A 13,636-nucleotide genomic window follows, 5' to 3' on the forward strand; every position below is an offset into this window, starting at 1 on the left:
TTGGGAGAGACAAAGATGGACCACAGTCCCTTTGACCTTGACAGAGGGCAAGAGACCAACCCAGGCCTGCGTGGAGATGAGCAGCTCGCAGCACCCTGGGGAGAGGGCAGGTTGGGGGTTAATGCCCCGCCATACAGGAGTCGCTTTCCTAAAGCTGGCCGGCTCTGTGCTCTGTCTGGCTCTCAGCCTCTCTGCGGCGTGGGGGAACCCCAGGGGCCCACGTCCATGTGTCCAAGTCATTAAGTGAAGCTTGGAGCACCAGACGCAGGGAAGAAAGTTTGTTGGCGCACTGTCTGCAGCGCTGCAGAATGAGTTTATCAGCACTCCGCCAGGCCGCTGGCAGGGGAGCGGGCGCGGAGGGGCGAGTGCGGGCGCGCTCTGTGCTGTGCACTGCCCGCCGCCGCTGGCTTCAGGTGTGTGTGGTGGAGAGTTAGTCTCCCAGGGAATCTAAGACGTCTCCCAAGGAACCTAAGACACCAGTTAGAATCAGGGGCTGCCCTTGCTAGGTGAGCTGCCTGTTGCGCTGCCTCGGACCGTGTGTTTTCCACAGGTCCTTCAGTTTCTCCGCAGTAAAATGGTCTCACCCCGGGGGCTTTCAGAGACAGAATTTATGCTGGGGTTTGGGGTGTGGGCCTGGTCCTCCTTCACCCCAGAAGTTCGCATTCCTCCCGCTGTGACCAGCACCAAGGTGCCAGTTCCTGTTCTTTGTTACTGTGAGTTTTTTTCAGGTTGTTGAGGGTGTCAATTATATACAGAAAAGGCAGGCCGGCGCCGCGGCTCACTAGGCTAATCCTCCGCCTAGCGGCGCCGGCACACCGGGTTCGAGTCCCGGTCGGGGCGCCGGAGTCTGTCCCGGTTGCCCCTCTTCCAGGCCAGCCCTCTGCTGTGGCCAGGGAGTGCAGTGGAGGATGGCCCAGGTGCTTGGGCCCTGCACTCCATGGGAGACCAGGAGAAGCACCTGGCTCCTGCCTTCGGATCAGCGCGTTGGGCCGGCCGCAGCGCACCTGCCGCGGCGGCCATTGGAGGGTGAACCAACGGCAAAGGAAGACCTTTCTCTCTGTCTCTCTCTCACTGTCCACTCTGCCTGTCAAAAAAAAAAATAAAAAAAAATAAAAAAATATATTTATACAGAAAAGGCTTCTAAAAGCAAAAATTAAAAGCGCAAAGCCATAGCTCCCTTATTTAAGTTAAGGGTCTTACTCTTCTATTCATAAACCCAATTCTTTTTTTTTTTCCCCAAAAAAGATTTATTTTATTTGGAAGGCAGAGCAACAGAGAGAGGGAAAGAGTGAGAGCAAGAGAGATTCAACCTGCTGGGTCACTCCACAAATGGCTTTAACAGCCAGGGCTGGACCAGGCCAGAGCCAGGAGTCTGAACTCCCCCCAGGTCTCCCACGTAGTGGGCAGGAACCCAGTATGGGGCCATGATTTGCTGCTTTCCTGAGTGCATTAGCAGGGAGCTGGCTGGCTCCCTGGCTGAGACCTGAACCCAGTGCTCCAGTGAGGGGTGCCTGCGTTACAGGTAGCAGCTGACCAGCTGTGCCACAACACTGGCCCCAAACCTAATAAATTAGAGCAGTTATGTTTAGGGTGGCCTTTGATTATGATTTGGCTCTTTAGCCTTTTTATAATTTAAAATTGCCCTTAAAATTTAACATTTCATGTTCATTTTCAGTACTTACATTGCCTAGTTAATGAGCAAGCAAGTAGTTAGAATAATATAAATGTAATATCTCCAACTTAGAAATATGGTGCATGTTGAGTTTTTTTTTTGTTTTTTTTTTTTGACAGGCAGAGTGGACAGTGAGAGAGAGACAGAGAGAAAGGTCTTCCTTTGCCGTTGGTTCACCCTCCAATGGCCGCCGCGGCAGGTGCGCTGCGGCCGGCCCAACGCGCTGATCCGAAGGCAGGAGCCAGGTGCTTCTCCTGGTCTCCCACGGGGTACAGGGCCCAAGCACTGCATCCTCCACTGCACTCCCTGGCCACAGTAGAGAGCTGGCCTGGAAGAGGGGCAACCGGGACAGACTCCGGCGCCCCGACCGGGACTCGAACCCGGTGTGCCGGCACCGCAAGGCGGAGGATTAGCCTAGAGAACCGCGGCGCCGGCCGCACGTTGAGGTTTCTTAAGTGTTCTAATATTCTGTGCAAACACAGAAAATCGCAATCTTAAATCTCACATCCAGTAAGTTGTTCCATTAAAGCCTTCATATTGGTATTGCCAGAGAGATCCCCTACTCAGGCTAAAAATCTTGGTAAGATTAACATGGGTTTTATTCTTGAAACATTTCTGTACTTATTTTCTACTACTAGGCTCGCAGAGAAATCATTTTCTGTGTAAGACGCAGCCAGGCGGTGAGTTTTCGCAGGCTGGCGGAGTTGCCCACACGTGGCCACCACCTAGTTCTGGAGCGTTTTCCTCGCCCCTGAAAGAAGCCCCGTGTCTGTTTCTGCGCATGCCCATTCCCGCCCTCTGGCCTTGCGCAGCCACCGTCCTGCGGTCTGGCTCCGTAGATTGGCCCGTCTGGGACGTTTTCTGTGCCTGTGCACTCTGGGTTTCGGAGGGAGCAGCGTCAGCGTCCTGGCCGCTTTGTGGGGTACAGTGGCCTGAAGACAGCCTCACCGCTGAGCCCTCGGGCCACCCCCAAGTCCCTGCCTGCGTGATTGGCAGGGCAGACTCCACCCCGAGTCGCACTTCATTCAGCTCCTTCCTCCCCGTCTGTCGGGCCCACAGCTCTTCAGACCCCACGCAGGGAGAGCGGCCCGAGTCTCCGTCCCCGTGGCGTCGGACCCTGAGGCCACGCTTCCAAGGATCTGCGCGTGACAGCTGCGCTGCAGGCCACTGCCAGCCAAGTCTCTCACCTGGCAACCTCCAGATGGCCTTCCGCGTCCACGTAAAACCCGGCAGCTGTCTGCTCACCCGCGTCCATGGCAGCGTTAGTCACGGAGCGTGGCCAGGAGCGGGAAGCAGCCCTCTGTCCGTGGCTGGACGTGCGTGAGCAAAGTGTGGTGTACCCACAGGGGCTCCAACGCCGCCTTAGGAAAGAGTGAGTCTCCCGGACATCCTGCAGCCCGTGTGAACGCTGAGTCCAGTCCCCAAAGCACAGAGCGTGAGCTGCCACTTGGAGTGGATTGCGGGGGTCGGGGGTGTCTTAGGGCCCCCGAGTCAGGTCAGAGGAAGTAAGAGGAGTGGCTGTCACGGGTGCAGGGAAGGGTGGGTCACATGGGCGGTGAGGACAAAGTTGGGTGGTGATGGTTGTGGAGCATGTCAGTGTCCCTTAACCCCACGATGGTTAGAAGGGTCCTTTTTTCTTTTGATGGATTGATTGGAGAGGCAGAGAGTGAGCGCTCTTACCTGCTGGGTCACTGAAAATGCCTGCAACAGCTGGGACTGGGCCAGGTCGAAGTCGGGAGCCTGGAACAGAACGTGGCAGTTTTACGCGATGCGTATTTCACCACGATTGGAAAAAGAACAAAGCAAACCCCAGCCACATTACTCCCTGCCTTGAAGTTTTGTCCAAGGGTTCCGTTTCAACGAACGCTGTCTCAGTCTGGCCCCAGAGCCCTGTGTGGGTGAGGCGGGGTACAAATAAGGAAATGGCCTCACCTGCTGCCCCTGCCAACCCTGGCCTCCCTCCCTCCCCCCTCCCTCCCGGGGCCTCGCTCCCTGTGCGCCCCCTGCTCCCCGCACCTGGCTGGTCCCTGAGACAGGATCCCCCAGGGGCCCTCCCGAAGCTCGCAGCTCCCTGGATGCCTCCCCGGGAGGGTCTGATTTACAGGGGCTGGGAATCTGTGTTTCATTTCCGTACGTGCTTAGAATGACCCCTACCATCCAGAAGTTTAGACGACCTGGGCCTGGGGCAGCTGAGTGGCACACGTGGTCTGGTTTCCTGTCCCTGGGGAAAGGTGCTGTAATTCACTCACTCACTCATGTGTTCATCATGGAGGCCCGGGGTCAGGCCCTCGTTCAGGTGCTGTGGGCAAGGCACCCTCGTTCCTCTTCTCATGAAGCTTCCTGTCTCACGGCGCTGGTGACGGCGGCCAGTAAGACATTTCACGTTCACAGTCAGCAGGTGCTCAGTGCCTCCCAGGAGAGTAAGTCAAAGCAAGGGAGGGACACAGAGAGAGAGAGGGAGAGAGGCGCACGTGCACACACTCACACTCACACTGTGATTGAATCAGGGATGCCCTCTCTGGAGAACTCATAATGTGGTCAGAGACCACAGCAGAGGAGAGGCGGTCACAGCTCTGGACAGAGCAGGTGCAAAGGCACTGAGACACATGCCTGATATTCCTGAGAACCAGCAATGGCTACTTCGGCTGAGAGGGGAGAAGAGCGGGCAGGAGGCCCTGCAGAGGACTTTGGATCTGTTTCTAGCACGGTGGTAGCCTGTGGGGCAGGGGCTGTGCTGTAATGTGGCTCACATTTGTAGATTACTTTAGTCCCTGGTAGAGGATATTGAGAGTGGGGGAACCAGGTGGCTGCAGGAGACCAGTTAAGAGGTTTTGCTCGTGGCCCAGGAGGGAGGTGATCGTGGGGAAGGGAGGAGACGTGCTGATGGGGGGGGGGGGGTGTGCAGAAGGTGAGGTGGAACAAGCAAGGTGACTGCCGGGTATTTGGTCTACACAGCTGGGGCCGAGTGGAGGCATCTACTACGCGGCGAGCGTTGTGGGAGGGAGATATTAGGAGCGGAAGCCAAGACCCCCCCCCCCCCCCCCCCCGTTCTTCATGTTCACGTTTAAGGTGCTCGGTTTGCAGAGAGCCTGACTTGCCCGGAGCAGCCACTCTCACCGCTGCCTTAACTCTGCCAGGGCGCAGGGCAGCTGAGTCCAGGCCTCCCGAGCCCTGCGTCACGACCTGTTGGCGTGCTGTCAGATGGGTTAATGAATCATGACTCAGATTTTTTAAAAGCCAGAGAGGAGGGAGGTATTGTGGTGGAGTAGGCTCAGCTGTGGGCTGGGACGCCCGCATTCCCTATCAGAGGTCGCTTCGAGGTCTGGTGCCTCTACTTCAGATCCGATTTCTCGCTAATGCATCCTGGGAAGGCAGCAGACGATGGCCCAAGTCCTCGTATCCCTGTCATCCGGGTGGGAGACCCAGGTGGAGCTCCTGGCTCCTGATTCAGCCTGGCCCAGCCCTGGCTGCTGCGGGTGTTTGGGGAGTGAACCAGTGGATGGACTCGGTCTCTCTCTCTCTCTCTCTGCCTTTCAAGTAGATGAAAGCAAATAAATCCACATATAAAAGATAGACCCGAAAATCTCATTCAGCACACATAGTAAGGCTAAGAACTGCCTTAGGGAAGCTTTGCATTGGTTTTGCTGCACAGTTAGAAGTAAGGAGGGTGGAAAGGGAGGGAGGAAGTGCCGAGAGACCTCGTGCCAGCAGTAGCCCTGCGGGTAGCCGGCCGGGTGACCTGGCGCAGATCCCCGCATCTCCTCGCCTGTGAGTGGTCCTGGGCCGCACTGGGCTGGCACCCCCACCTCCTGTGTCCATGCTCCCTCAGTGTGTGAACAGTGAACCCCGCTAGCCAGGAAGATAGGGCTGGAGTCTTGCATCCCAGCCTGTTCACGTGGCTGTAACCGATACCATGACCTCAGTAGCTTCTGAACACAGGACTTTATTCTCGCAGGTCAGCAGGCCGGGAAGGGCTGGCGAGGGCCCACTGCCTGTGCACAGACTGTGCCTTCTTGCCATGCCCACCCATGGCGGGGTGGGGAGGGGTCTTTCGGGCCACCAGCCACATTTGTGAAGGCTCTCCCCTATGACCGAGTCCCCTCCCAGAGTCCTCAACCCCTAAAGCTGTCATCTCGAACCAGGTCCAAGGACACTTTCCCCCAGCCATATACACATGTTCCCCTTGCCGGCATTGGAGGCCTTGGGCCAGGTGACCCCTTAGAGGCCCTTCGTGTCTGAGTCAGGCCTCATTGTGCACTGACCTGTCGGGCTGACTGCTGGCTGGCACCTGGGCAGGGGCTGTTTGGTGAGCCCACTGGGAGCCCAGGTCTTACCTTGGCAGGTGCATGTGCCCATGGCCGTGCTGTTCTCTTGCATGCTGGGTAGGAGAACTCCCCCCCCCCCACATGATCCCACACAGCCCAGGGTCGGTTCAACATGCAGCTCTTGGATAAAATGGAGTCTTTTCTTCTCCCAGGTCACCCCAAGCACTTTCACCTCGTGCTTAGATTTATACCCTTGACCTTCAGCTACCAAAACTTGAGTTCACATCAGCTGTGCAGGCTCCCATGCGGGCTAGACATCAGGAAAGCGCTCTTGCTCTGAGGAGCTCACGGTGGTAGGGGAGAATGATGTAGGAGTTGGCCATCGTAAGGGTCCAGCTTATTCCCAAATCAAATAAAACCTGAAATCCGTTATTCTTCTTAGGTGGATTTGCTCACAGAATCTCTAAAAATGCGAGCTGGAGGTGGAAATGGCTCTGGAGGGCTGTGCACAGGGAGGAGGAGGAGCGGGAGCATTGGGGTCTGACGGTGGCATTGGCTGGCGCTTGGGCTGCACCCTACTCATACCTTGTAGTTTTGGGGGCTCCTGGAAGTCAGCTGCTGATACACGTGTGCTGAGTGATTTTGGGGTACCCGGTGGTCCCGGTGAGTGGGGTCAGCATGCAGGATTGCCTTTTCCCTCAGCCCTGTCCAGTCCTAGATCTCCGTGAGATGCACCGTGTTTGGTTTTGGAGGAGGAAGGGCAGGTGGGCAGGGCGTGGTCATCAAGTGCATTCTTCAGCCTCCCTGGTCCTCAGTCTCCTTGTCTTTAAAATGGGCATGATGCCCACCCCCAGAGTGGTCATGAGGAAGAGGACAGTTGCAAAGTCCACGTTTATTACAGAAAGCATGGCACGGTACCCCAAGGGCATACTGTGCTAGCTCTCTCTCAGGTTTTCATTTGTTTCCACTACTTTGACTCTCAGGGCCAATTAAGCCATTTGGAGGAAGAATTAGCACTTGGAGAAGAGTTTGTTAAGAAAAAACACACTGGTTTCTGTTCTTTCATCTTTCACTATCAGTATGTAGCCTGACTTTATACCCTTTAATGGTGTAGATATCTTTGGTTAAGTCCCCAGATCACGTGACCTGTTGTTTTAGTTTCATCCATTTTATTGAACACCTACTATGTGCCAGGCACTGAGTTAGGCACTGGGTATGCACAGTGTCGTGGGGCTGGACTGCCAGGGGAGATGTGACCTGTGTCCTTGCAGAGCGTTGTGGGGCCCCTGTTGTAGAGCGGCATCGTCCACTGGTGCAGGAATGTCTCTCCTCTCTGAGCGAGTCGGGCATCGCTCGCCCTTCTCTCCCAAGATGAGGTCGTATCAGAGACCACGCTGTTTGGGTAGGTAGGCAGGGCCACGTGGCGCTAGGGCACCGACCTGAATCTGTACCTTTGGGGAACAAGGTCTCTGCAGCCTCAGGGCACGGAGTAGACGGAGATTAGCGTCCAGGCTGCTTGCCGATGGGGGGATTTGGTAGGGGCCTGCAGTCACATGGACATAAGGGCTGCTGCGGCAGTGGGAGGGGCGGACATGCAGTGGGATGTGGGTGACTTAGTGCAGAAGTGCTTTGCCCAGCTGCTGAAGGAAGTGGCCATGCATGCGTGGTGGCAGGTAGACGCACACAGCATCTTCCTCCGCCTTCTGAGACAGCACAGTAGAGGGGTGAAGAGCACCGGTTCTGAGAGACAAACTTGGCTTTGAACTTGCTTCTTGCTCTGCCATTTGCTGGCTGTGTGGTTTTGGGCAAGTGACTTAACCTTTCTGGGCGTCAGTTGTCACCCCTGTGAAGTGGGAGTGAGCGTATTGTTGTCAGAATGTTAACTTACAGGGGATTCATGAGGGCTAAACAGAACAGTGTGAGAAAAGGGGCTTAGCACGAGCCGGAGCCTGGCAGCAGGCACAGGGTAAATTCTTTATGAGCAGTAATTCTCCGGGCGGTTATTCGCGGCAACTGTCTTTTTGAAGACTTGACTTCCAGCCCCAACTGCTGCCAGCTATGCGCTGGGGACTGGGGGCAGAGGTGTCCGCTCTGAGTACTCCTGTCCATGGAGGGGTTGGGCTGTAATCGCTCAGAATTTCAAGTGCAGTTGGTTTCATGGAATGCACGAGAGGCCAGTTCCTGCTGCAGGCCCCCAAGGCATTTCAGTTTTACTCTCAACAGCCAACCTGCATTAGCAACGCAGCAGCTCCCTTCCCATGGTTCCCACAGTGCTGGCAGGGGCTCAGGGAGCCTTGGTTGACAGGAGCTTGATTCCCACGGGAGCCACCCTCCTGTTGTCGGCTCCCCGCTGCTGCTGCGAGCAGAACACCCACCCAAAAACCCCGTGTTCACCGCGGTGCACCCAGCACCAGGAGCTTCACTTCCGGGTCAGCTTCCTTGATGTGTCTTGGAATTTGCAGAACTGTTGCCACGTCCAAGAGTCCCTCAGAAGTTTCAGGAAAGATGGAATTAAAAGATGAGTTTATTTTGGTGCCAAAAAATTTGGAAATCTGTGCATATGGAGGTGGAGATCTTCAAAAAGTTAATGGAAAAATGCGTGTTGGGGAAAAAAAAACTACACATGGTTTTTTTTTTTTTTTGCACCTAATCTTTTAATTCCATTTTCCGTGAGCTTTTGAAAGTACTCTTGCACAGTAAGTTGAGCCAATTAGATTCTTAAACAACTGTCTTTAGTTCCACTGATTTCCCTTTAGAAAGAAGAAAATAAGTGTCATAACTAAATAAAAGCCGTGGTAGAAAATCCGGGGGTGGTTGGAGAAGTGGAAAGCTCCGTGGTGAGTGCCCTCAGGGGTTCCGTTCTGAGTGCCTTTGATCATCAGCCCTTTCATTTTCAAAGCGAAAAAGTAAACCCTGCCTGGTGCTACCAGCCGTTTCCTGCACACACTCACAGCAAGAAACCACTTGTCTCCTGCCCTTGGAGCCAAGTGTTAGATCCTAGGTCACTCATCGGCCTTGGAGAGCACCTCCTGTGTGACAAGCACCACAGTGACCTGGATATGCTGGGGAGGGTCTCTGCCGGCGCCACAGCTCACTAGGCTAATCCTCCGCCTGCAGCGCCGGTACCCCAGGTTCTAGTCCCCGTTGGGGCACCAGTTCTGTCCCGGTTGCTCCTCTTCCAGTGGCTGTGGCCCAGGAAGGCAGTGGAGGATGGCCCAAGTACTTGGGCCCTGCACCCTCATGAGAGACCAGGAGGAAGTATCTGGCTCCTGGCTTCGGATCGGCGCAGCGCCGCTGTAGCGGCCATTTGTGGGGGTAAACCAACAGAAGGAAGACCTTTCTCTCTGTCTCTCTCTCTCACTGTCTAACTCTGCCTGTCAAAAATAAATGAATGAATGAATGAAAGAAAGATGGAGAGGGTCTTGGCTCCCCTACTTCCAGTGTCTGGCAATGCACTGGCCTTCGTTGGTGGGTGATAAAAATTTGACCATGACATCACTTTGATGAAACTTGTAACACAGGACTATGTCTGGGACCACCTGTCCTAGAAGTGGGCCAGCAGCAGGTCTGGGTCAGGTGTCCATGATGCTCAGATCGTGGGTCCAGCATGCTGCCCCACACCATGGGCTGCCAGGTCAGCATCCTGCCGCCACCTCCTACCGGTCCTGAGACCTGAGCGAGGTGCCCAGCTCTGCTGTGGCTCGGGGTTCCCTGTCTGCCTCTGAGAGGGGAGGTGGGGCCCTCAGCCCACGGATTGGGCAGTGCCTGCCAGGTTTGAGCCTTGGCCTTGACCTTAATTGAGGGACTCAAGCTAAGGGAGGCTCGGCAAGGTTGTCCGCCCAATGCAGGTCATTGCTTCCCACTGGGAACGATTACCACCCCCCCCCCCCGCCTGCCCCCACCACACACCCAGCGAGCAGCCCACATACAACCAGGGGTGGGGGAGGGGTTGTAGTCATTGCCATAAGGAGCACACAAAGTCCCTTTGGCTTTTGTGTGGCCCGGATGGGGTTGGGGGTTGGGGACAACGCTGGTTCACACAGCAGTGCCCTGTGAAGTCACGGGCAGGGCTGGACGAAGCGCTGGGGGCTGGCGGCTGCCGACGGAGGACCCACGTTGCAGACCCCACATGGTCAGAGTCATTTCAAGGCCTGTATTAGAAAAATAAACCAATTAAATAATACTGCCCCCTCCCCATAAAAGCAGACTTATAGTGGATTCCTCGGTCGGTTTTGGCCAGGGCGGTGCCGCAGCCGGAGGCCCTGGTGAGCCTGGCTGCCGCCGGGGCGAATTCAATTTTGCACGGTGTGCACATAATTTCACAGGTTTTCTGGCTGTCTTTTCTCCTCCGGAGCACTGCTATGTCGCTGTGCACCAAGGGCAACCCGCATGCGTTTGGATGGTCTACCTTCTCCTTGGTGGAAATGAAAAATGAAGTAATAAATTAAAGAAAAACACAACATGATTTTGTTTTTCCCCCTCTTCTCAGGGCAGAGGGAGGAGGAACAAAGAGCCACTGTTGCTGTGTGCAGCCTCATTGGGGCTCATGGCTCCTGAGTGCTGGCGTCCCCCACAGGTGCCTCCGCCAAGGGCAGGCTGCCGGCCACGGGCGGCATGCAAGGAGCTTGTGTGTCGCTGACCCCAGAAGGCTTGGGGCATTTCTCTAGGCCAGGGGGTTGGCAAACACCAGCCTAGGGGCTGGATCCAGCCCATGGCCTATTTTTGTTAAGCAGTTGGGGGAAAAAAATCAGAAGACTGTTTCCCGACACGTGAAAATTTTATGACGTTCCAACTTCCCCGGCCTTAAATGAAGTTTTCTTGGCAGTCAGCCATGGCTGTGCTGCCTGTGGCCACCTTCCCACCACGGCAACACCGAGCCTGTTACGGAAAGTTTTGCCTGGGAGGTCAAGGAAAAGGAGAGAGAAGCCATGACCTTGAGTTTCCCCGAGGGCTGATGATTTATGGGGTTTCGGGGTGGCCCAGAGTGGCAGGTGCCTGGGCAGGAGCTGATGCACCCGAGACCTTCCAGGGATCATCGATGCTCACCCAGGGGCCTCTCCTCACTTTGTTGACCTTGAACTGACCTTTGCTGGAGCGCCTGGACTTTGCCACTCTGCGGGCCTGGCCTTGGGCCGTCTGCAGACTCCTTCTCCGCTCCTGTGATAGCTCCTAGATACAGAAGCTCTTAGCTTCCCGCGAGGAGGGCAAGCCGCTCTCGTCCTCAGGCTGTGTGGAAATCCGGTTTGCTGCATGAGTTCCTAACTGCGCTTTTAGACCCTGGCTGTTTGCTTGGCGTGTTTTCAGCAGTCTGCACACAGGGGCAACTCATCGGATCCTCTTGGCCACCCCGGCAGAGTTAGACACCCTTCCCATTCCCAGCTCACAGGTGGAGACACAGAGGCCCACAGGGGTTAGGTCATGTACCCAAGGTCACACAGACTGTGGCACGGCCAAGCTTCCCCCGGGAGGAACTGCCCCCCACCCCGGGACCTGCCTGCTGTGCCTGCTGCGGCTCCTGGCGCCGGCACCCCCGCTGCTCCACTTCCTATCCAGCCTCCTGCCAACTTGCACCCAGCGGGGAGACCAGGGTGGAGCTTCTGGTTTCAGCCTGGCGCAGACCTGGCTGTCACAGCCATTTAGGGAACAAACTCGTGGATGGGAGAACTTTCTTTCTCCTCCCTTCTCTGTCTTCCCCTCTCTGTTTCTCTCCCTCTGTCACTCAATCGTTCTGATAGGGTGGAGAGAGAAGGAGGGAGGGAGACAGGGAGCGAGACCACCCTTGTGCTTGGGAAAGGCTCCGTCCCCCATCCCCCTCTTGCCTCTCTCGTGTCCCTCTACGAGAAAGCGGCCTCCTGTTGGAGAAGAAAGTCCCGGTTTCCCCAACCTCCCCTCCGCGCTGCCCCTCCCCAACTTTAACCAGTGAGTAGGCAGCCTGTGACCGTGTACGGGGGCGCTGGGCCAGGGCGCATGCCCGGAGGGTGTTCTGTGGACCAGAGGAAGGGGAAAAGAGCCCGTGTGCATTAAAACCAGTTCTTGGCGGCTCGGAGCCAGAGGGTCCCAAGGAGTTCCCTTGGTTACCCCCCTTTCAGTGCCTGCACCATCTCTGTCCCCCACCACGGCCACTCTGGCCGTCTCAAGCTGACGGTTTGAAGTAGCCTAGCTTACCAGAGGCTGGAGGAGGCACTCCTCCCGGGAGATGGGGGACATGGGGACCGGGGGTCAGAGGCCACCGGCTGTTGCAGCTGAAGCCTGCAGACTCTGAAAAATAGCTCATGAGCCTGAGCTTGCTGCAACCGGCGCTTCTGGAGCCGCGTTCACAGGGTCTTGGGTCAGTGCTTTCGTTTGGATGAGCTGTAGCTGCCTGCCTTGTTTTCTGAAGACTTACTGGGAAGCTGTTTTAATATGGTTTCTATCCTGGGTTAGATGATGCCTAAATGCCACAGTCTGCTATATGGCCTCTCAAGGCCAAGAAACAGAGAGACAGAGAGAGATCTTTTATCTACTGGTTCACTCCCCCAAGTGCCCGAAATGGCCCGAGCTGGGGGGAGCTGAGAACGCCATCCAGGTCTCCCATGTGGGTGGCAGGGACCCTGGTACTTGCTGCCTCCCAGGGTGCATTCGCAGGAAACTGGGATGGAGAGCAGAGACCAGGGATGTGCTAGGCGCCCCAGGCCCGTCCCCAGCGGCCACGCTCCTGACCGAGGGGCAGCGGTGGGCCTGGCGGTTCCTGTCTTCTGTCCTTGCCTGCTTCCTCGTGCCTGCTCAGTGCCCTTTCTTTGTCGCACCCACGAGCCCGTTGCCCCTGTCTGATGAGCCTCCGCTTTCTTTCCTCAGTCATGCGGCGGAACGCCTTCGGCATGGACATTTGCTGCCGGAAGGGCTCCCGCAGTCCCCTGCAGGAACTCTACAACCCGAGCCAGGTAAGCCCCCGTCCGGTTCTTTGCGCTTGGAAACTACGGTGTTGGCTTTCTTTGCCTCCCTTCTTCTGTGTGGGTGGAGCATCCCTAATATAAATCTCAACTCCAACATGCTCCCAGAATCCGTGACTGTTTGAGCGCTGACATGACCCCACAACTGGAACATTCCATGGCTGCTCCCGTGTGACAGGCTGCGGTCAAAACATAGACGTGCTGAAGCTACTGGCCAGAGTTACCCTTCAGGTTTCCATTGATGGCTTTGAGAAATGTGAATGAATTTGGTGATTGGAGTTGGGTCCCATCCCCGAGGCATCTCTTCATGGGTCTGCAAATGTTCCAGAATCTTAAACAAGTAAACAAATCCAAAGCACTTCTGGTCCCAAGCCCTTTGGATAAGGGGGATGCAACCTGTATAACATCTCTGAAATTCTAGCAAGAGATGTTTAGAATCAGAGAAATGCCTGGGTTTCATGTTGGACCGAGTGTTCAGACCCAAGTCCTATGTGTGCAGTCCCATGTCCCAGCCATGGGACTCTGACCTTGCAGGGCCAGCTGGGCTGTGCCACCTACCTACCCCCACCCGCACCGAAGGCTCTTGTCTGGGTGAAGTCACCACCCAGCACCCCCATCCAGTTATGAGAGCCCAGCGACATGCCACGTCACTGCAGTAGTTTGGTAAAACTCCCTGTGTGCGGGGACTTTTGGCTAAGTGACTGTCACTGTCAGTCTGACTCATTAGTTTAACAAGGCAGCAAGCGTGACCTCTGTGCTCTTGGTTATGA

General features: G+C 55.9%; 1 protein-coding gene across 3 annotated transcripts in view; it reads left to right on the forward strand.

The window, feature by feature from the left end:
* CHST11 (carbohydrate sulfotransferase 11) overlaps window positions 1-13,636 on the forward strand; it is a 242,686-nt gene that overhangs the window by 110,636 nt on the left and 118,414 nt on the right. For all 3 annotated transcript variants that reach the window (XM_070052794.1, XM_008257003.4, XM_070052795.1), the window contains exon 2: window positions 12,772-12,857. In XM_070052794.1, coding sequence (XP_069908895.1) covers window positions 12,772-12,857 — 86 coding nt within the window. The remainder of the gene's footprint in view (window positions 1-12,771; window positions 12,858-13,636) is intronic.

The sequence above is a fragment of the Oryctolagus cuniculus genome, chromosome 11 (assembly GCF_964237555.1).
Source record: "Oryctolagus cuniculus chromosome 11, mOryCun1.1, whole genome shotgun sequence".
Classification (NCBI taxonomy): domain Eukaryota; kingdom Metazoa; phylum Chordata; class Mammalia; order Lagomorpha; family Leporidae; genus Oryctolagus; species Oryctolagus cuniculus.